The 20,265-nt window shown below is 33.3% G+C and overlaps 3 protein-coding genes across 15 annotated transcripts; 2 read left to right on the top strand and 1 right to left on the bottom strand.

The window, feature by feature from the left end:
• The first annotated feature begins 2,025 nt into the window (after nucleotides 1-2,025).
• Nucleotides 2,026-3,750, top strand: LOC107890646 (autophagy-related protein 8f). Of its 3 annotated transcripts, none has more exons than XM_016815163.2 (6): nucleotides 2,026-2,150; nucleotides 2,560-2,600; nucleotides 2,747-2,802; nucleotides 2,949-3,001; nucleotides 3,220-3,338; nucleotides 3,426-3,750. In XM_016815163.2, exons 2-6 carry the CDS (start codon nucleotides 2,564-2,566, stop codon nucleotides 3,527-3,529), a joined length of 369 nt encoding a protein of 122 aa, XP_016670652.2. In that variant the 5' UTR covers nucleotides 2,026-2,150; nucleotides 2,560-2,563; the 3' UTR covers nucleotides 3,530-3,750. The 3 variants fall into 3 exon arrangements, with proteins under 3 accessions (XP_016670652.2, XP_016670653.2, XP_040957139.1); XM_016815164.2 differs by having other exon boundaries at nucleotides 2,043-2,150; nucleotides 2,551-2,600; XM_041101205.1 differs by having other exon boundaries at nucleotides 2,043-2,600.
• Nucleotides 3,751-3,777: 27 nt separating this feature from the next.
• Nucleotides 3,778-5,448, top strand: LOC107890645 (36.4 kDa proline-rich protein). The gene is made up of 2 exons (XM_016815162.2): nucleotides 3,778-3,903; nucleotides 4,003-5,448. Exon 2 carries the CDS (start codon nucleotides 4,290-4,292, stop codon nucleotides 4,899-4,901), a length of 612 nt encoding a protein of 203 aa, XP_016670651.1. The 5' UTR covers nucleotides 3,778-3,903; nucleotides 4,003-4,289; the 3' UTR covers nucleotides 4,902-5,448.
• A 2,188-nt stretch (nucleotides 5,449-7,636) lies between these two features.
• On the bottom strand, nucleotides 7,637-15,901 carry LOC107890647 (oxysterol-binding protein-related protein 2A). 11 transcript variants are annotated; one of them, XM_041101196.1, is made up of 12 exons: nucleotides 15,744-15,901; nucleotides 15,123-15,641; nucleotides 12,947-13,309; nucleotides 11,779-11,869; nucleotides 10,951-11,396; nucleotides 10,483-10,638; nucleotides 9,742-9,909; nucleotides 9,491-9,631; nucleotides 9,138-9,368; nucleotides 8,910-9,023; nucleotides 8,073-8,326; nucleotides 7,637-7,940 (listed from the first exon to the last, which is right to left on the bottom strand). In XM_041101196.1, the coding sequence occupies exons 2-12, from the start codon at nucleotides 15,531-15,533 to the stop codon at nucleotides 7,895-7,897; spliced, it is 2,421 nt and encodes an 806-aa protein (XP_040957130.1). In that variant the 5' UTR covers nucleotides 15,534-15,641; nucleotides 15,744-15,901; the 3' UTR covers nucleotides 7,637-7,894. The 11 variants fall into 11 exon arrangements, 9 of the variants coding, with proteins under 9 accessions (XP_040957130.1, XP_040957133.1, XP_040957134.1 ...); XM_041101199.1 differs by having other exon boundaries at nucleotides 12,947-13,306; XM_041101200.1 differs by having other exon boundaries at nucleotides 7,637-7,945; nucleotides 15,744-15,900.
• Nucleotides 15,902-20,265: the final 4,364 nt, after the last annotated feature.

Below are 20,265 nucleotides of genomic sequence, written 5' to 3'. Positions count from 1 at the left end.
GTTTACCTTAGTGGCATCATCCTCAATGCCCATTGCTCGAAAATATTGCTCCAATTCCCACAGGAAGTTGTCCACTTCTCTCGCAGACCTAGCCCCCTTGAACTTCTCGGGTTTTGGAACATCCACATGGCGTTGCTTCGATCTTGAAGTCAACATCCCATTTCCCAAAGCGACCTTACAAATTGTGAGCTCCCCCTTAAGCTCAGCAATCTCCTCTTTCATGGCAGTCACCAGGGCCTCAAGAGCTTCGTCCCTTACCGTCAGCTTGTCCGAAGTGGATCTAAGAGTGTCAAGCACGAATACTTTGCTGTCTTCCCTCAGTTCCTCCATACGGGTTAGGACCACTTCGAGTGTCTCCCTCATGTCACCAACAGACTCCTCGAGATTGACCACTCGATTTTCCAAGCTCGACAACATGTCCCTCGATCGACTAGCCTTCCTGACCCTCCCACGGGTCTCCATTGGCTCATTCTCACCAACTTCTCTCGACATCCTTCAATAGTGCTTTCGAAAGACTGGCTCTGATACCAACTGTCACGGACTTAAGATTCTTGCCTCAGAATCCGTGCGGCCTTAGGCAGTTTCTTACTCCAAAACGCCTAAGTCAGCCTAACTTCCACAAAAGAAGGATTCAACAGAATTCCTCCCAAAAACACAACTCAAGCGAAAGCAACTCAAAGCCAACAAGATGAAGGAAAAATGAGACAAGAACAAGCCAAGGAAAATAAGAACACAAGAGAGAAAAGTTTGAGTGAATGCTCTCAAGGATTCTTCTTACTCAAAACTCAAGTGATTTACAATGAGGGAAGAGGTCTCTTATTTATAGTTGAGCCTCCCCAAATCCAACGGTGCAAAATTAAGTACATCAACGGCTATGATTAAAGGCCACCTACCACCAAACCTTTAAGAATATAAAATCATATATTCTAAGATTACATATCTTATCTAAGATATGTAATCTTATAAAATAATATATTATATTTGTCTAACTTGTAGATGGGCCTTCAATCTCTTCAAGCAACGAGCCGGTCTGATTGGGCCAAATGACCTCCTGTCTTCTTGATGGTTCACACAGATGTGTCATGGTTGCGGGCTCCCATGCGCAACCCATGACACTAGCCGGTTAATTCACATACTTTTGTACCTTATCCAAACAAATAGCGACAGATGAACATGATCTGTCTTCTTACCGTAATCAACAAGGCTTTGCTAATACCTAAACGAAAACCAATAAAAATAAATCCACGTGTAAATCATCTATTAGGCCTTCCAAAATATATATTTTAGTTAAATTTGACTTCTATATTTAAATTCTTTTTAGTTCATCTTTATACTCGAATTTGACTTTAATTATTTATTTTAATGCATTTTTATAATTTCCTTAAAATTAGATGACACATATACATATTAATTTACTTAACAAAGTTACAAAAATAGACTAAAAAATAGATTAAAATTAAATTTAGGTAGAAAAAAACTTTTACTTTTTAGTTAAAATAAAATACACAAGTTTGGCTGAAAGAGATGAAAAAGGGACAAAGCCGAAAGGCCAATCTTATATTATATTTATTTTAGGTATAATTTTTTTTTGGCCCTTCAACCTAAAAAGATCATTTTTGTTTATTATTATTTTTATCTTTTTTAACCTTTAAACTTATTTTTTTATCAAATCACCTCAAAATAGATAAAAAATATTTATTAACTTTGCTAAGGTGACATACATGTAAATTGCCACATAGATGATACATTAGCATTTAATTAATTTTTTAAAATTAAATTTTTTTATGATTTTTAATCTTTAAAAATAGTATTTATAATTTTTTTTGAATTTTTAAATTTAAAAAATTAATTAAATGCTGATGTGTCATTTATATGACAATTCATATGTACGCAACATAGCAAAGTTAAAAAATAATAACTTTTCTATTCATATTGGAGTAATTTGTAAAAAAATATAAGTTTAAGGTTGAAAAAGATGAAAAATTAAATTTAGGGCTAAAATGACTTTTTCTGAAAAGTTAGTGTTCAAATAAGTCATTATACTTTTATTTTATCTTGTGAACCAAGCCACGAGCTTCAAGCCTTAGAAGAGTTCTTTTGATCAAGAAAAAGAAAACTATTTCTTTTGACTTTGGGTTCATCTTCACAAGGTTTGCCTTTCTCGGTTTTCCTTGTATATTTCTTCAGTTTCAGCCATATTTAATATTTCTTCTTTTTTTTTTTGTGTGGATAATTTGAAAGGATAGTTTTAGTTGAAATTTGGGGCTTTTTAGATATGATTTTGTTTTCTTCAATTGTGCAAAGGAAACAACACTGTGATCAGGGATAAGACTTGGGTGGTTTTGGATTTGCTTGTATTTGTCTTTGGACTTTACTTTTTTCTGTATCTTTAATTTTACAACTTTTTCTTTTTTGTGAATGAATTGATGGTCATATTATCTTTGTTTTCCACAATCATAGCTTTTTAAAGTCTTTGGAAATTCATAAAGAAGTAAAAAGGGGGGATTTTTTTCCTTGAAAAGCAAGTGTTTTCACTTAATTTTTGCTTAGTAATTTCAGGAGAATGGCAAAGAGTTACTTCAAGCAAGAGCATGATCTTGGTATGTACTGGATTCTTTTACTCTGTTATGAACATAGTGTAAATATATTTACTTTTAATTTCTATGTGAATTATGGTATGTATGGGGAAATCAATCGTTTATATTCTCGAAGTTGTTGATATTTTTTGGTTTGATTATTGCTTCAGAGAAGAGGAGGGCAGAGGCTGCTAGGATTAGGGAGAAATACCCTGATAGGATCCCGGTACCGACCAGACTTTTACTTCCTATCTCGATATGTATTGTTAGTTTTGATCTAATATGTGCTACTTTTGCCATAGGCCGCTATATTTGCTTGTGATCATAAGTATTCCGATCTTGACTTCTTTATTATCTTCTTTTATGTTGAAGGTGATCGTGGAGAAAGCGGAGAGAAGTGATATACCGAACATAGACAAGAAGAAGTAAGCGTCACTTGTATCTTATTCATGACTTTAGATTCTCTTGATTCATTGACTTATTCCGTTAAAACAGCATCCGGTATTAGTTTGTTTGAATTGTCTATCTCCGTCGCATTGCATCTCCAACACAATGGCTTCGATGATCCGTGTGTTTTAGTAGCAATTGACTGCCTTGAACGTATGACGAAATCGTTCGTGTAATATGATTCCGAAATTTGCAGGTACCTTGTCCCAGCTGATTTGACTGTTGGTCAATTCGTATATGTCATCCGTAAAAGGATCAAACTCAGTGCTGAAAAGGCAATATTCATATTTGTGGACAATGTTCTCCCTCCAACTGGTAATAATCCTTACGCCCATCAGTGCTCGATGCTTTACCTTTTCTATCTGATTCAGAGAGGGCTAAACTCGTTTTTTCTTTTTGCAGGTGCCATTATGTCTGCCATATATGAAGAGAAAAAGGATGAAGATGGATTTCTTTATGTTACATACAGCGGGGAGAACACATTCGGGGATCAGATCTCTCAGTAGCCTCCGGTAAATCCATTTCCGATGCGGCTTTTATCTTTCCTCATTTCACCGACCCCGTGTATTATCTCCAGCCTTACCATTTCCATTGCCTTTGGGCCGGTAATTTCGTTATTGCTAGTATTATTTAAAGACATGGTGACCATATGGTGTACAGCTGAATATATTGTATATAAATTTTAAGATTTCCACATAATGTTAAAGTTCCTTTTATTTATCATCCATCACTTGAATTCAATCTTTTGCTTGCAGAAAGATATATATACATATGGATATATAGATAGATTCATCGTTTCGTAAGCTATGTCGTCGAGGAGCATCAGTTGTGCTCTGTTTCTGAGATGGGCCTCGTGATTGTTTTTGATTTATGTGTTTATGTATGTTTTTTATTGGATTCGAGAACGAATATGTTGATACGTGTATATATATATTAAGCATCTGTGAAACTGAAATAACTGATACAGAGATGAAAACAGGATTCACGGATTGGAACTTGAAAGTTTGAAAAACTGAGCAACAGTCACGGATAGGCATTGAAGTTATCAAATCAAGCCACACTACTCCAAATCTTTGATTTTATTTCACAATTTGATGTCCTGGAATCCTCCATTAAAAAAAAGAAGAATATTTTTATCATGCTCTTTGATACTCTTTAGGCACGGTCACGGATTCCACATCAAATTCAGCTATATGTATATGTGTGTGTATATATTTAGTTTTTTTTGTTGAAGTTCAAGGTGAATAATCTTTGGAACCCCAAGCCATGGGTTCCAAATTTACAGCCATGGTTTTTGTCTTAATGGTTTTCATGTTAATAGCATTGCCTCCTATTGATGCATCCGTTCCTTGTAGACCGCCACATTCTCCACCATACCATCTCCCAACTCACCCTAAAATTCCCCGCCTGAACCCTCCAACCCCCAAGCATCCACCGTACCATGGTGGTGGCAGTCCAAAGGTCGAGCCACCATCCAAAAAGCCTCCAATGCCACCTGTTATTGTGCCACCAATACCAACCCCTCCTGTAATATCTCCTCCCATTACCAACCCTCCTGTTACCATCCCACCACCTTCTGGTGGAGGTAGCTCTCCTGCTCCACCAACTAGCCAACCGACCTGCCCCGTTAATGCTCTTAAACTAGGACTATGCGTGGACGGGCTTGGTGGATTGGGCCACATTGGCTTAGGAAACCCTGTTGAAAATGCTTGCTGCCCGGTTCTTGGAGGTCTGCTCGAGCTCGAAACCGCCGTTTGTCTTTGCACTGCTATAAGACTTAAGCTTCTAAACATTAATATATTCATTCCCCTTGCTCTTCAAGCTATAATAACTTGTGGAAAAAACCCTCCTCCTGGTTTTATTTGTCCTCTTCTTTAACTTCAACATTCATCAAAATAAACATCTCAATCGACGATGGACCTCAGCAGGCATGGTTGCCACCCCCACCTCGGCATCCCTTTGTTTCTTTAACCACCCAAAAGAAGATGATAAAAAAATTGAACATAATGTGTTCATTTTTCCATTATTAGGTTTAAAGCATTGTTTTCGTTCAAGGTTATAAGGTTTGAACTTTGTAGTGTATTATGGTTGCATTTTAAGTGTCATCCAATCTTTAATTATTGACTGATTAATGCTTGCTTGTTTTAAGTTGTCTCAGGGTGGGTTTAGATGGATGATTGGGTGCAGTGCGGTGCATTTAGTTTACTTTTTGTCTCACGCTACAGTATCACTATAGTTATAGTATCTAATCTCACCACTACCGTTGTTTTTACACTAACCGCAAGTAAACGCACTGCCCATCCAAACTCGCCATCAGACTAATTATTTTACGTATTTTTTTTCAGAAATTTATAATTTGCATTCATGCAATTATGATTTAATTCAAGATAAATGAATAGTTAATTAAAATATTCTAAGTAATTGGTTAAATAAGTAAAGGACATAATGCGAACAATTGTTGATGCATGGTTTGATTGATGGCGATGATAAATTCACCTTTATAGGATAGGGTATGGATGAATAAGAGGAAGAAGCAAGTGGTTCTCAAAATTGTTCGAGGAGAAGATGAAAAAATCTAGGAAAACACCTCTTGAGAGAGTATATAAAAGGGTTTGGTGAGATCCATGTAATGATGCCGTCTTGTTTAAGGTGGCTATAAGTAATGTTATGTAATATACTATAAGTATATAAGTGTAACATGTATAAATAAATTGTATAGTACCACACATCAATAAATAAAGTTATTTATGTTTTTCTTTTTTGTTTTTCAATGTACTCACTAGAACGCGCCACGACTAATATAATATTTATCTTACGAATTTTTTTAATTTATTTTGGTTTCTTTAAAATTTTTCCTAATTTTATGGATACAAATTAAAATCTTGAAAATTATATTTATTGGATAAATCACAAATTTAATGTGATCTGAGATACCATAATTCTAAAAAGATATTTATATATTTACCATGAAAGGATGAAATATAATAATAAAACATATAGCTTGTAGTAAGATACGAGGTTGCATATTCATAAATTTGAATGTTATATGTAATGTACTTTTGTTAAAGAAAGTTATTTATATAAATAAATTCGGTTAAAAGGAATTCATTAATTCATTTCGAAAAAAATAATAAACACTCTAGTAAATGATGAAAAATAAGCTTCATCGACACAAAAGTTTCAGCTTCAATACGAATAGAATATTATGACATATTATTCAAGTATGATATATCTAGGATGATTATAAACCTTTAATACGATAAAAAAATCAATCCTAAATGATCCAAAAGATGGAAAAAAATAAAAATAACTTTTAAAATCATATCTTAATATTTCTAAAAAAAATATTATCTTAATATTCAAGCTTCGGTATCAAGAAAATAATAAAAATATAACCTTCCTATCGTGCGATCATGTCATATAGGGGGCTTACAACCGTCTTTTAATTGTTATAAAAGTCAATAGACCTGGATGACAGGGCGAAGAAAACATTGACAAATTGTACTCTACCTAACAAACAAGCTGAATATTGCCTATATATATATATATAAAAAGAAGCTAAACATAATACGTACATATATACACTGTAGTTGAAAAAATTGGTTCAGAGGTCCAACCAATTAAATCTCCGATTGCAAATTCAAGTATCTTGAAACAAAGACGTGATTTACAATAGTTACTAACAAAATGTAGTAAAAATTAGAAAGAAAATAAAAAGTAATGAAAAATTATATTACAAAAATTCTAAAGGTAAAAATGAGCAGCATAGTGAATTTTTTTTTTTAAATTTTTTGTTAAAAAAATCAAGTTTAACTATTTTAAACTTTTTTTTTACTTGTTATTCCCCATTTTTTATCCATTCAAGTTAGATTTTTTAATTTTTCAAATTCAACTTATACAGTTCAACAATTAAATTAATCAATTCACAAAGTAAGCACCAGAACAAGAAAAACAACTTTGTTAGATTGATAAATAAAAGAATGAAAAATTATAAATAACCAATATATATTCATAAATTTGGATTTTACAGACTGAACAAAACTCAAACATAAAAAAATGTAAACCAAAATAAAATCTTAAAGAAATCTACACATTAAACTCCATCTAGTGATATCAAAATCAACCTTACCCATATGAAGTGAAAAAAAAAAATTGAATGAACGACACGACCCTCCCCTAGTGCAATTATAAACATACTACAAGAAAATAGGAAATTTTAGGGTTTTCTAACAACTACAATTTACAAATTCATTGTAGTTCGAAAAATGTTGCGACTTTAATTCGGTCGAGACCCATGCTTCCTAGAAATATATTTTCACATTTAATTACGTCATATATAATATCTATTACAAAATCATGAATTCATACATTTTATTATTTTAATAATATCACTTCAATTAAAACTACATTTGATTTTTACAATAATTTTTTTATAAATTTATTATAAATAACATATCGACAAAATCTAATTGTCACTTAAATAGATTACATCGTTCTAATGGGAGATCCCACTCTACAACTAACATTTTAATATAATAGAATGGTTAATTTCCAAGATTAATTCCACCAATTATTACCAAAGGTTAATTTCATATCTCGAACTACAAACAACAAGAAATAAGACTTCTTTTTTCTCCTTTTCATTTCATTTATTCATAGAAAGAAAATACAAATAATTATGAAATTAAATTTTGAGATGGAGCTATGGAATAAACGAACTATTGAGAGATAACATTACACATACGATTCCCACAATAGAGACATGTTACAGAAAAATTCAGGCTCTTACCTATCCTTACTATATATTTAACTCACTTTAAGATTCGCAGAAACATAGAGACGGCAATCAGGAATTAAAGCTACTTACGTGTTTATCGTCTCAATTTGCTCCGTGATTGTTCCCAAGATTTGCCGATTCTAAACTATTAAAAAGAAATTATGCATAGTTAGATCTAAACAACAAAACTGAGCCGTTGTAGCAGAAAATGTGGTAGCTAGAATATGATATTCAAGTAAAATAAGATGAACATGGTCAATGTAGTTACTAACCTAAAAGTGAAGTCAGCCTTGTTCGGAGGAATCGACAACCTCGTTGAATTCACCAAATATATTCGGGCAGCCATCCCATTTCGCTTGTTCTCTTGATTCCCAATAACCACCCACATAGCGGAAGGACCCATTTTCACTGTCTCTCTGAAACCATCTAGGCTTCCACCCATTTTCTTGTAGTTTTCTCGACTGTGTTGGACCACGGGCAGCGTGAATAGCAAGGAGTAAAAGCAATAATATAGATCAAGACCTACCTAGAAATAGAAAATTTTGCCAATATCTTTTAACATAGAATCTAACAGTAAGTTACTACAGCGATATATTCAGGCCACAGTTTCGAAAATCATTCAATGGTGCAGACATGTCCAGAAGGTGGGGTAATGTTGTCAATTTTCCCTGTAAATTAATAGGATTTTCCCATGAACTTTGTACAAACTAATAACTACTGCCCAAAATAATTGTTTGTTTGAATCTACAGTACTGAAATTGACATCTCACAGATCACCACTTGGATCACAAGTTTCAATTACAAAACAAGGCATCAATGCCAATTTTTACTTCCCAGTCTTGAATTATACGGTACTGTGGAGTTAAAAGTCAATTGAGTTAACCTTCACTTGGAATCAAACCCTTCCTTCATAATATAGGTCATCTATCTAAATCAAATGTAAATAAATTTGAATGAAAATGCAAATGAACGAAAGATTTGCAAACCAAGATGCATAAAACAAAACATAGGAGGTTTTTCTGGAGGCAACAATCCATTTATGAGGCATCCTAGTTAGCAAACGAATGCATGAGCTTGGATACATGAAAATCAAGGTAGTGGAAACATACCATTCTCTGCCTCCTCTCTAGTCGTTGTTTCTCTGAATTTGCTCTATCATATTCCCCATTCTCCAAATGACGTTGGTCTGGTCGAAGCCTTGAATCCGTAGGTGGAAGATTCTCCTTAATCCGTGATCAAATACCCGAGATCAGACAAAGCTATAGAAAACAATTAGATAGCCATAAGAGAAAAAAAGAAATTGCTTATGAGAAACTGATGCAACACATCATCTCTACCTGTAGTCCAGGCGTTAGTTCATTTAGTGTAATTGCAAATGATGTTAAGTTGTAGCGAGTCAGATTAGGCGGTGGCTTGTTCCTCTTCCATAGTAAGGTGGCACTTGATGAAGGGCTGCAGTCCTTTGGCCTGCCACTCCCATCACCGTTGATATAATACATGCTGTCATCCCATTTGCCAATTAATGTTGCAACTTTTTTACCCGAAAGATCTTCAACAAACCCATGGACCTAAGTAAATGAAGGCCAGGATAAAAAAAATACTAAATAAATAAATCTTTTAAGACACAGAAGATAAACTACTATAAGTATGAAGCAATCAAGGGGGATAACACAATTAGATTGAAACTAACCTGGTGAGGGTTTCGGTCAAGAATAGATTGCTCTTTGAATTTGAGTTTGCATGAATACTGGCGATTCCCGTGAATGTGCATCAAACCATGGTGATCGCAATACACTTTACCAAGGATAAGATTATAAATACTAGTTGTTACCTGCAGAGAATAAGTTCAAACAATTCATACCACGCAAACAGAAATGAAAGCGAGCATACAGAAACACCTAAATGGAACATCCAGTAAACACAAAGCCCAATAGTGCACACCTTGCTCCACTGAAATATTTCACCATCATCAAACTCTAGGGTCAGAACTCCAACAGGGTCAAGCTGAATTGAACGTCCCCAAAACTTTGTGCGGAGGTTACTGTCGCCCCAGAATTTCCACCCTTTTCCTTCACAATGACAGGCAATAAGGGTTGGGTGGTGACTAACCTATAAAACTTGAGGAGGTAAGTCATACTTGCTACGGAACTGAAGCACAATATTTGCTTTCACATCCAGATAAAAAAAAGCAACTACTTAGGAAGGTAAATACTCTAAAGGCCTACAGAAGTAACATAATTTAAGTTTCCTTCCTAAGTTCTCAAAAAACACTTTTGTAGTGTTTCTTTTCACTGTTTTGAGAATGTCAAGGCTATAATTGCTTGAACATGAAAGTTTCCTTCCTAGAACTCTCCACAGAATTTCATTTTCCAGATAACAGGTCCAAAATATTATTCAAGACACTATTATGTCAATAATTCCCTACATTTTGATTGTCCGTATTAAAGAAGAAAATGATGAAAGTGATTTCCTCATTTAAAGAAATATACATATGTGTGTGTATTAGCAAAGGGTATGCAAAAGTAAACCATTTAATTGACTCCCCTAGCAACTGAAAAGTCAAAAGCACTCGGCTTACTCAAAATAATGGCAAAAATTCATAACTTGTCGATTCTAGTTTCAATATAAAGATGCATATTTCTTAATATGAAGTCAAGTCATTGATAGATCTGGAATGCTGACCTTCTCAGAGAAAAAACGAACTCCTTTGTCAGGATAGTCTGCTTCATAAGTTTCTCCTAGTAATGGATTGAAGGGCTTACAGTGTCGGCCTTCAGAGGAAGCATACCCAGAAACAGCAAATGCAGCAACGTTAAGAATCCGTTGGAGACTGTTACCCTGAGAATGTAACAGAAGACGCGGATAAAGCAGACAATCAGATTGAACTAGTATAAAGCAAGGGCATCTACTCATGTTTACAGAGCCTTAAAAAGCATTGCAAAAAGTTCAAAAAATTTTGGGACAGAAGATGTTTGAGGGGGTGAGATTTCTCAAACTTCACTCTAGACAGAACAGCAATTTCTCAAATTCTCGATGTCCCCCCTGTTGCAAATTTGACAACTTGATAAAATTTTGTTATACCCAGAGATAACTAGTATATTTATCAAGAGAAACACAAAATATTAAAGATGAAGAGTATGAATAACATACTTCTTTTCCGTACTTGTATGCTCGGTCCAAAAGATATGAATATTCTAGGTCCTCAAAACATTTCTGAAGGGATGATATTGGTTCATTAAAGTAAACAGGGAGACATACTCGTGTGAGATCCTTTCCCACATTGTCTTTGATCATAGACCAAAGGCTAACCCCTTTCACTTCTTCAACTGGATCAGGAAGTTTTTTTCGTCTCTCAATTTGAGGATATCTGGAATCACAATCTTCTTTATCAGAATGAATCTTTTCCACATTATCCAATTGTTTTTCAGTTTCTTCGAGATCATCTGCATGATCCATTGCCCCTCTGACAGATCCACAACTAACAGCAGGTTCAGTAAAATACTCCTTTGTATCAAAGAACAAGGTTCCTTCTTCATAAGAAACTTCCTCAAGCTCTTGTTTCTCAATATCATCAGACGATTCGGTTGTGCTGCATTCTGAGAACCCAAACAAGAAGAGAACAGAACAAGAATTAGTAACCAGAAACAGAGCTTAATAATAAGATACTTATCACAGCATTTCTGAGCAAACTTGCATTTAAGTTAAATATAATGAGAATGATGATGGCAAATAAGTAGAAGACAGGAAATTGCAGTTGAAACTTAGGATAATGAGAATTTCTCACTCAAGAATGCGCATCTAAAACTACATGAAATCAGTTTATGCATGAAGTGCCAGTGGATATAACAACAGGTCTGTACGAAACAACAAAGACTACCTTCCTTTGCTAACAATTTCTAATTTTAACAAGCAAAACATATGAGTCAGACATTCATGCATGAAGAAAGATGGAACCAAAGTCACAAATGGGGCATGTACCACTATTTCCACGCCCCAAACTGGAACATTCATGCTTCGTCAACTGGTAGTCTCCATGAAATCCAGAGGTTTCAGTTTCGATATTATAGGCCTGAACATGCCAAAAATAATAATAAGAAGAAGAAGAAGAAGAAACTTATCAGTGCAACAGAAACGATAAAGCTTAGCACCATAATGCTTTCGAAAAGTCATTAAGAAATGATGTGGTATCATGCAATTTTATAAAAGAATCAACTTAACAGACAGATGACTAAAATGAACAATAATAAAGACAGCACTTTAAAAGATGAGATAATTAAAACACGCAGTTTAGCAATCCCACCAATCTGACTATCTGAGTATTGGAGTTTTATTGATCCACTAGGGATTCCATTTACACCAAGGATTTAAGGTAATTTCCTATAGTCCTTCTACAAATAGGGAGATTAGAAGTGCAATGGAAATACATTATTATGATGTTACAAAATGCAATAAACCAAACATACCAGAACAACACATGCTGCATGAAAACAACTTTGATTAGAATAGATGGAAACTCGGTAAATTTTATAACATACAAATTCTAGAAATTATACTCCAAATCCAAACTTTCAATAGAACATACAATAGTGAGAAACAATTGCAAAAGCAGAACCAGATATCACTAAACTAATTACCCTCCATTAGCAATCTTCACTTGTATAGCCTGGAGAAAACCCATCAGCTCTAATGCATCAAATAACAGAATACGTTTGTTTTACTGTTGACCAAAATCACCGATATTCATTTCCAGTAGCCATCAACATAATCAAGGATAGTTCTCATCATATCATATATAAAAGATTATTGGTACTATTTTTACTTGACCTCCATACTCTCATTTGTCACAGTATATGTTTATCCATAAATTAAAATAACTATTCACTTTGAATTCACCAGATGAGCTAATTACCAACCTGAGGCTGCTGAGGGGACCCTCTCTTCATACAAAATACCATAAAATACAAGCACATTTTTATCATTTTAATTTCGTTAAGTCGAACTTGATACTGGTCCAAGTCTAACTAAGTTGATCTGCAATCTAATCCAGTAAATTAATTTTAGCTCACCAAACTATTTAAGTCCCCCCCCCCGCCTTCCTCCCCCTCAGAAAAAAAAAACCAATAACTAAAAATCAAGCTGAAATTACCTCCAACTGCCTTATTGTGTCCAGAAAATTAGATCTTTCTTCACATAGAACTTTAAGTTGCCCTTGTATCTCCGAGAACTCTGAAAGCATAATCTGCTCGCAATCCTTCACAAGGTCATCATTGATTCCCTCCTCATGCAAACGTTTCTTGAGCCTATCAGTTGATATAGACAAATCATGGGGTACAAGGGAGAGATTATCGTTTAATGGTCTCAGCGGAAGGAGGCTCCCGGTTGATACCAAAGCTTGAATCCAAGCAACCCGATCTCTCTTTGAATCAGTTCTCAAATGAAGGGTCTTCTTAGCAGTGAAAATGTAAAAACGTCTATCATCAGATTTGCTCTCACGGAATGATGAAATCTGCTACAAGAATTCAAATAACACCCCCATGAGTTATGTAAGTCCATTACTGTGGTAAGGTCACATAGAATGCCAAGATATTATATGCCTCATTTCATGATCACATAAAACAAACTCACAGTTTGAACAAAACAAAAGCAAATTCACAGAAGAAATACATGAATGATACATTATAAAAGTCGTTTTCCAAAATTTAAAAAAAAAAAGGAGAAAAAGAATAAATTCTGTCAATTCAAAAAATGCCAGTTGAAAGGCTCAAAACTAAAGCCTTGAGCCCCTCGCCAAGATAGGTAGATTAATTGCTGAAATTGTTCTAAAAAGAGATATCTGAGAAGGTGAAACCTCAGCAGGAACCGAACCCGATTTACCATCAAACACCAGATGATTGCACAAAATAACCAGACTTTTTAAGTCTCTAATAATGGGAGAAAATTGTTTTAGCAACAAATAAACAAAAAAACCCCAGGTGAAATAAAAACAAAACCAAATTTCATCACAAAAGCCGATGCCAATTTCGACCTTTTAAGCATTACAACTGTCAAGGGACATAAAACAAAGACAATGAATCACCATTTCGATCTACTTGTGCACAGGAGAATATCTTAAAATCAAGAGAAAGAAATGCTATTATGTACCTTCAGTTTTCACGTGTTTCTAAACAGTGTTCACCATAAAATTCTATACAATTTAACGAGGAAAGCCCACCAACTAGTCTCATACCCCCCACTTTCTTCATTGTTTATTTCAATGCCTACAAACTAAAGACGACCATGTAAAAATTAATAAAGAAAAAAGAAGTTACATCTTTATTACAAGACAAACAATACAAACCTCAAACTAAGGACGACTACAAACAACACCCACTTCGATATTTCGGAGAAGTACTCCATGCTATCCTCATCTTTTATTTTACATGGTCTCTGTTAATGTAAATTGATTAACTTTATGAGATCATTTGAAGTCTCGTCATTTCTTTCACCATCACCTTAGTGAAAAAAGAACAGTACTTTGAGACCCAAAAGGCCAGAACTACAGTAGCTGGCAACCGAAGGCAAAGAATAGATATGATAAAACGTGGGAAGTGAAAGAAAAAGAGAGGCAAAAAGATCAAAAAGAAAAACCGAGGGGAGGAGGAAATAATTTCAGATTTCAAGTAGTTTGAATCGATGTTGATGGCTTTAAAAAACTTCGATCATCTATTCAAATACCAATTTAAACAATGACGACTGACCAGAGCTTAATTGCTAGACCTAAAAGCATACACTATCACAGCTCTCCAAACCCACCTGCTGATGTGACCCACTCAACATAAACAACCAGTTAAAACGGTAAATATATATTAAAATATAACTTTTTTTTCTATTTTATCTTACTTTTCCCCCCAAGTTAAATATGAAAATCGCAAATCACAAAACAAAAAGGGAGGGAGAAAACGAGAGTTTATAGATTTGAGGACCCTTTTACAGATCAAACAGTACATTACATGCCGAACAATGCAAGAAACTTACGGTTCTTGCCTTTCAATTGCCCTTTTTGTTGCTTTAGCTCAGATATCAATGTCTATTTTTCACTGATAATTTTGTTTTGTTTTTTAGATGAAAAGTTTCACGGTCAGTAAAACTAGTGTAAAATGACATAATTGGCAATACTTGCTTCATGTTTTGAATCAAAATAAAGTAGGAATTATTTCTCGAAAATATATTACCGCCAAAATGGATCAGTCTGATCATCTGTTTGTTCAATTATCTTTTCTTTTGTTGTTTTGGATGGACGTTTCGAATTTTTATTTTGATTTTCTGATGTATATATCATATACCTTTAAATGAACAATGCCAACGGTTTTCTGATTCTTCCGTCTACCGCTACAACTGTCGATCCTCGAAAGCCGATTGGTTGAGATATCACCGATCAATCTGACGTCGTCCGGAGAGGGGAGGTTTAGAGTCTCCGGCCGGCGAGTTTTCGAGTAAGATAACATTACATTACGAAGCAAAAACCACCTAGATCTCCATCCTTTGCCATAATTTGTCCACTTGTAGAGAATTCCAGCAACGGTGCCTTCGGATCCTCCCGCCATTAACCTCCCCGCATTGCCTGTTTCAGATCCAAATAAAGCCTTCGCCGGCATGCTCCTGGTTCGAGTCAACGTAACCTCCGGTGATTGGTCGCCGATGCCGAGACTCTCCAACGATATACAACATAGCGGATGCATTTCCTTCACCCTCATTTTTTTTTCTTCCAATCTCGATCAAAAACCGAAATTCCTCAAAAATATAAACATTCATTCAAACACTCACTTGTTTTTTTTCCCATCGGCCGAAAACTGAATCAACTGCTGCAACAAACAAATCAAAATATCAATTTTAAAGAAAACTGAAAAGAAAAAAAAAAGAAAAATCATTGAAATAAATTTTGATTTAGAGTTCAAAGAAGAGACTTTGTTTCTGGCTTTGGTTGAGGAGAAAACTGAGTTAGAGAGTTTTAAGCTTTGTTTTTGAGCTCTGAAACTGAGAGAGATCCTTAATGGAAAAATAAGGTGCCTATTTATATAAACATTTTTTCTTAATAAGCAAATCGTATTAAATTTTCTAAAAAGGTAAGTGGCGGATTTGTAATTAATTGGAGAAAGAACTTTTTATCGGGACGAGAGGAAAATATATAAATTATCGGTAAAGTAAAAATATGGATTTAAATATTCAATATTATTTTTATTTTCTGGTTTTTCAGAGTACGGGACGATTGTTTGAATAAAAGAGAATTGACAGGGGACACCTCATAAATCACGAATTGGTCTCATAGATTTTTTAACCTTTTTCCTTTTCTTTTTCTTTGGTCCTCCTTTTATTTTAATTTGAATTTTTGGCCCCCATGAAATTTAATTTTTTATTAACTTTTTTTATTTTTATAATGAAAATTATTGTAATTTAATATTGTATTTTTTCTATTTATACTATAAGCTTTTAATTAACTTAATGTCCTCAATTAATCAAACGCATAACAAAAGCCTTATAGAAATTCTTGCACTATATTTGCATTTGTATGTTCGATAAATAATTTATTTATTAAAATCATATTTTTTTTAAATCTTGTATATGTGGTATAATATCAAAGTTAATCATCAATATTTATAATTTTATTTAATTTGACCTCTACCCTTTTAATTGAAAATTTTAATTGTTAATCTTTTATTATCGGTGTAGCACTATTTTATCTTATATACATCAATGAATAATTTAAAATTAAAAAAAAGGAAATTAAAAAAATCCAAAACTTGGAAAAGAAATTAAAAATAACTTCTAAATATTTTTTCTAATTTTTAATAAAAATTAGAAATGCAAAAGACTATTAACTTTTAAAAATTAAAATTTTCAAAATTTATTAGAAAATCTTCAAAATGTTTTTTTTCCCTATTTGCTTTTCAGCTCTAATCCAACTAAAAAATATAAGTAGGATTTTATATTCAACCTGATCCAAATAACAAAAATATTATTCATGCTAACACAAAATCTGTACGATTTTTTTAATATTAATTTCAGTTTTTATTATATCTTTTTTTTATACAATGTTTAGAACTATTTATAGTTCTTTTTCAACCTTTAAATAGGAAAATAATACGTTTCAGCACACTTAAACTCACGTCATCTTGCACTGACAACAATATTGATACCAATCAAACTAAAACTTAATCGAGAAATTCATCCGAATTTTTAATTAAAAATATACATTTTTTAATGTTTTCAAATTATACAAAGATAAAAAAAATCAAATTGATGTACATTAGTTCTACAAGTTCAAAGTTCAAACTAATACCAATTTATTATTTTGAATTTTCACCGTCTAAATTACTTCTTTCATTAATTCAAATTAGGAAGCTGAGTAGCATGCATGTATGGATATCTAAGTCCTACCATCATTTTTCCCCAAAAGAAACCATGCCACTCTATTCTTTAAGTATTAAATGGGCAAATGTTATAATTTCTTAAATTTTTAGGCATGCTTGTAAGCTTAGTAGCCGACTAATACTGTAACACCCCTTACCCGAGACCGTCTCCGGAATCGAGTACGAGATGTCATCCAATTTAACTTACCGATTCGGAGCATAAAAATTTGCTTTTAAAATTAAATTCACTGTTCATAACAACACTGTCCACCTGCGCAACTGTCACTAATTTAATTATAACTTGAGTTACGAAACTCAAAATTTAAATCTGTAAATTTTTTGTGAAACTAGACTCATATTCCTACTTACCATAAAATTTTCAGAATTTTTGACTTAGCACATTAGTACAGTTTATTCATTAAAGTATCCCCTGTTTCACAGCTCGACAGATCTGACCTCTTGGCGCTAAAAATCAAATATATAATTGTACAGAATTCATATAAGGTTACCATTAATTTATTTTGAAAATAGACTCACTAAGGAATCTAAACATATAAATTATGACCTATAATTATTTCTGTACAATTTATAATGATTTTCTAAAATTAGAATAGGGGACTTCAAAAACCATTCTGACCCTGTCTCACTAAAATTTAAATATCTCAAAATATAAAATTCCTTTGCCTACACCGTTTCTTTCATGTAAAAATAGACTTGATAAGCTTTAATTATATATATCATTCACCCTCTAATTCCATTTCTACTATTTATGGTGATTTTTCACATTCACGTCACTGCTGCTGTCAAAGAAACTGCTTCTTTGAATTAGTTACCATTTAAACATACATAACTCCAAAACATATTCTTTAATAATTACTTCAATAGCTAACATTAGCCATATCATTTGGACATGCTCAAAATGATTAAGACTCTATACATGCCATAGTTTAAACATTTTGAAAAGCACATAATACCGAGATGGTTATGATAGTGTGATACGAGCTCCGACGGTCCACTATTCGATCAAGTTCAAATCACTATAAAACAAAAGAAAGAAAGAGATGTGTAAGCTATAAATAGCTTAGTAAGTTACATGTAAACAATAATTACTCAATTAATAATTAACACTTTTAACATATAACTAATCAAAACATTTCTTAGCAATTTCAATCACTTACACATACACAATCTTACCAATTCACTTGCATATACATTTTCACACTTAACATTTCATATTCACTTTAATTATTATTAATCCCGTTGAACACTTGGAATATACACGGATACGTAGAGATTTAGCACATAAGTGCCACATTGATATTAGCCGAAGCTACCACTGATATGTAGCCATAGCTACCACTGAAATGTAGCCGAAGCTACCACTGATCAATAACACTGGAAATGTCCACGGGCCTGCTCACACAAGCTGTCAGGTGTCTGCAACACATGCTAGATCACCCAGCACCCGGGACTCACTGTAACACTGTAACACTGTAACACTGTAACACTGTAACACTGGTCTCTAGTGACATGTCACTTGTATCCAATTCTATTCCTAAGTTCAACCGGGAATTTACACTTAACACTTTATTTTCAACACTTTATCACTTGAATAATTCATGAACAACTTTCCTTCCACATTCAATATTAATTCACATATCAAATATAATTCACAATTTATACAAATATAACTATTATTTACATATAACTTACCTCGGATGCAAAACGACTATTTTTGTAATTTAGTCGATAACTTTCTCTTTTCCCCGATCACTTGCACTATTTATTCTTTCTTGATCTATATTAACACAATTTAATACATTTTATCAATATTCCATTCAAATACAATTCATACACAACATTTTGACACATTTACATTTTTCCCCATAACTTTTTAAAAATTCCACTTTTGTCCCTAAGCTCGTAAAAATAAAATTCTCTAAATTCTTAAATTTCAAACTTCACTAAATCATATTTCATGCTCATAACAGGCCTCAATTTCACAAAATCACAACTTTATGCACACTTTACCATCTTTCACAATTTAGCCCTTTTTCAACATTTTTCATTGAAATTCATCTAGTAAAACTTGTAATTAACACTTCAAACATTCATTATCTAACATCACTAATCAATTTACAATTATATCATGAATGGGTCAATTTTTAAACTTTAATTTCATTTAAATTAAATAGTAGAAACATGAAATTCAAGCTTCAATAAGCATAAAAATACGAAAATAATTAAAAACGGGGCAAGAAATCACTTACAATTGAGCTTAGGAAAATCAAAACCCTTAACTATGGTAACCTGAAACTTTCGGCAGCAAGCTTCTGATTTTTTTGAAGAAGATGAACACTTATTTTCTCTTTATTTTGTCTTTTACCCAATTTGGACAAAAATGCCATTGACCCATTACTTAGATATTTTTCTAGAAATACCCTTTTGTGTCCATAACACTAATTTATGGTCTAATTGCCACATAAACACTTCCAATTTCATGCAATAATTCAATTAAGTCATTTAATCACTAATTAGACACACTTTGCATTTTTCTCAATTTAGTCCTAAAAATTCAATTAAGCACTAAAGCATTAAAATTTCCTATCCATATTTTCACACAATATTTCAATCAATCAGTAACTAATAAAAATTTATAAAATTAAACTATTTCACTTCGGATTTGTGGTTACGAAACCACTATTCCGATTAGGCCCTATTTCGGGCTATCACAATTCTCCCCCCCTTAGGGATTTTCGTCCCCGAAAATCTTACCAGTGAATAAGTTGGGATACTGTTTCCTCATAGCCTCCTCGGTTTCCCATGTTGCCTCTTCCACCCCATGTCGTTGCCATAACACTTTCACTAAAGCAATTTCTTTGTTTCTCAATTGTTTCACTTCTCGTGCCAAGACTCGAATCGGTTCTTCTTCGTATGTCATATCCGATCGAATTTCCACTTCAGTCGGTGAAATCACATGTGATGAGTCCAATCGATATCGCCTCAACATAGAAACATGAAACACATTATGAATTCTTTCCAATTCCGGTGGTAAAGACAATCGATAAGCCACTGGACC

This window comes from Gossypium hirsutum, chromosome D09 (assembly GCF_007990345.1).
Source record: "Gossypium hirsutum isolate 1008001.06 chromosome D09, Gossypium_hirsutum_v2.1, whole genome shotgun sequence".
Lineage (NCBI taxonomy): Eukaryota > Viridiplantae > Streptophyta > Magnoliopsida > Malvales > Malvaceae > Gossypium > Gossypium hirsutum.
Note: the sequence above shows the minus strand (reverse complement) of the source record. Positions and strands in the feature narration are given on the sequence as shown.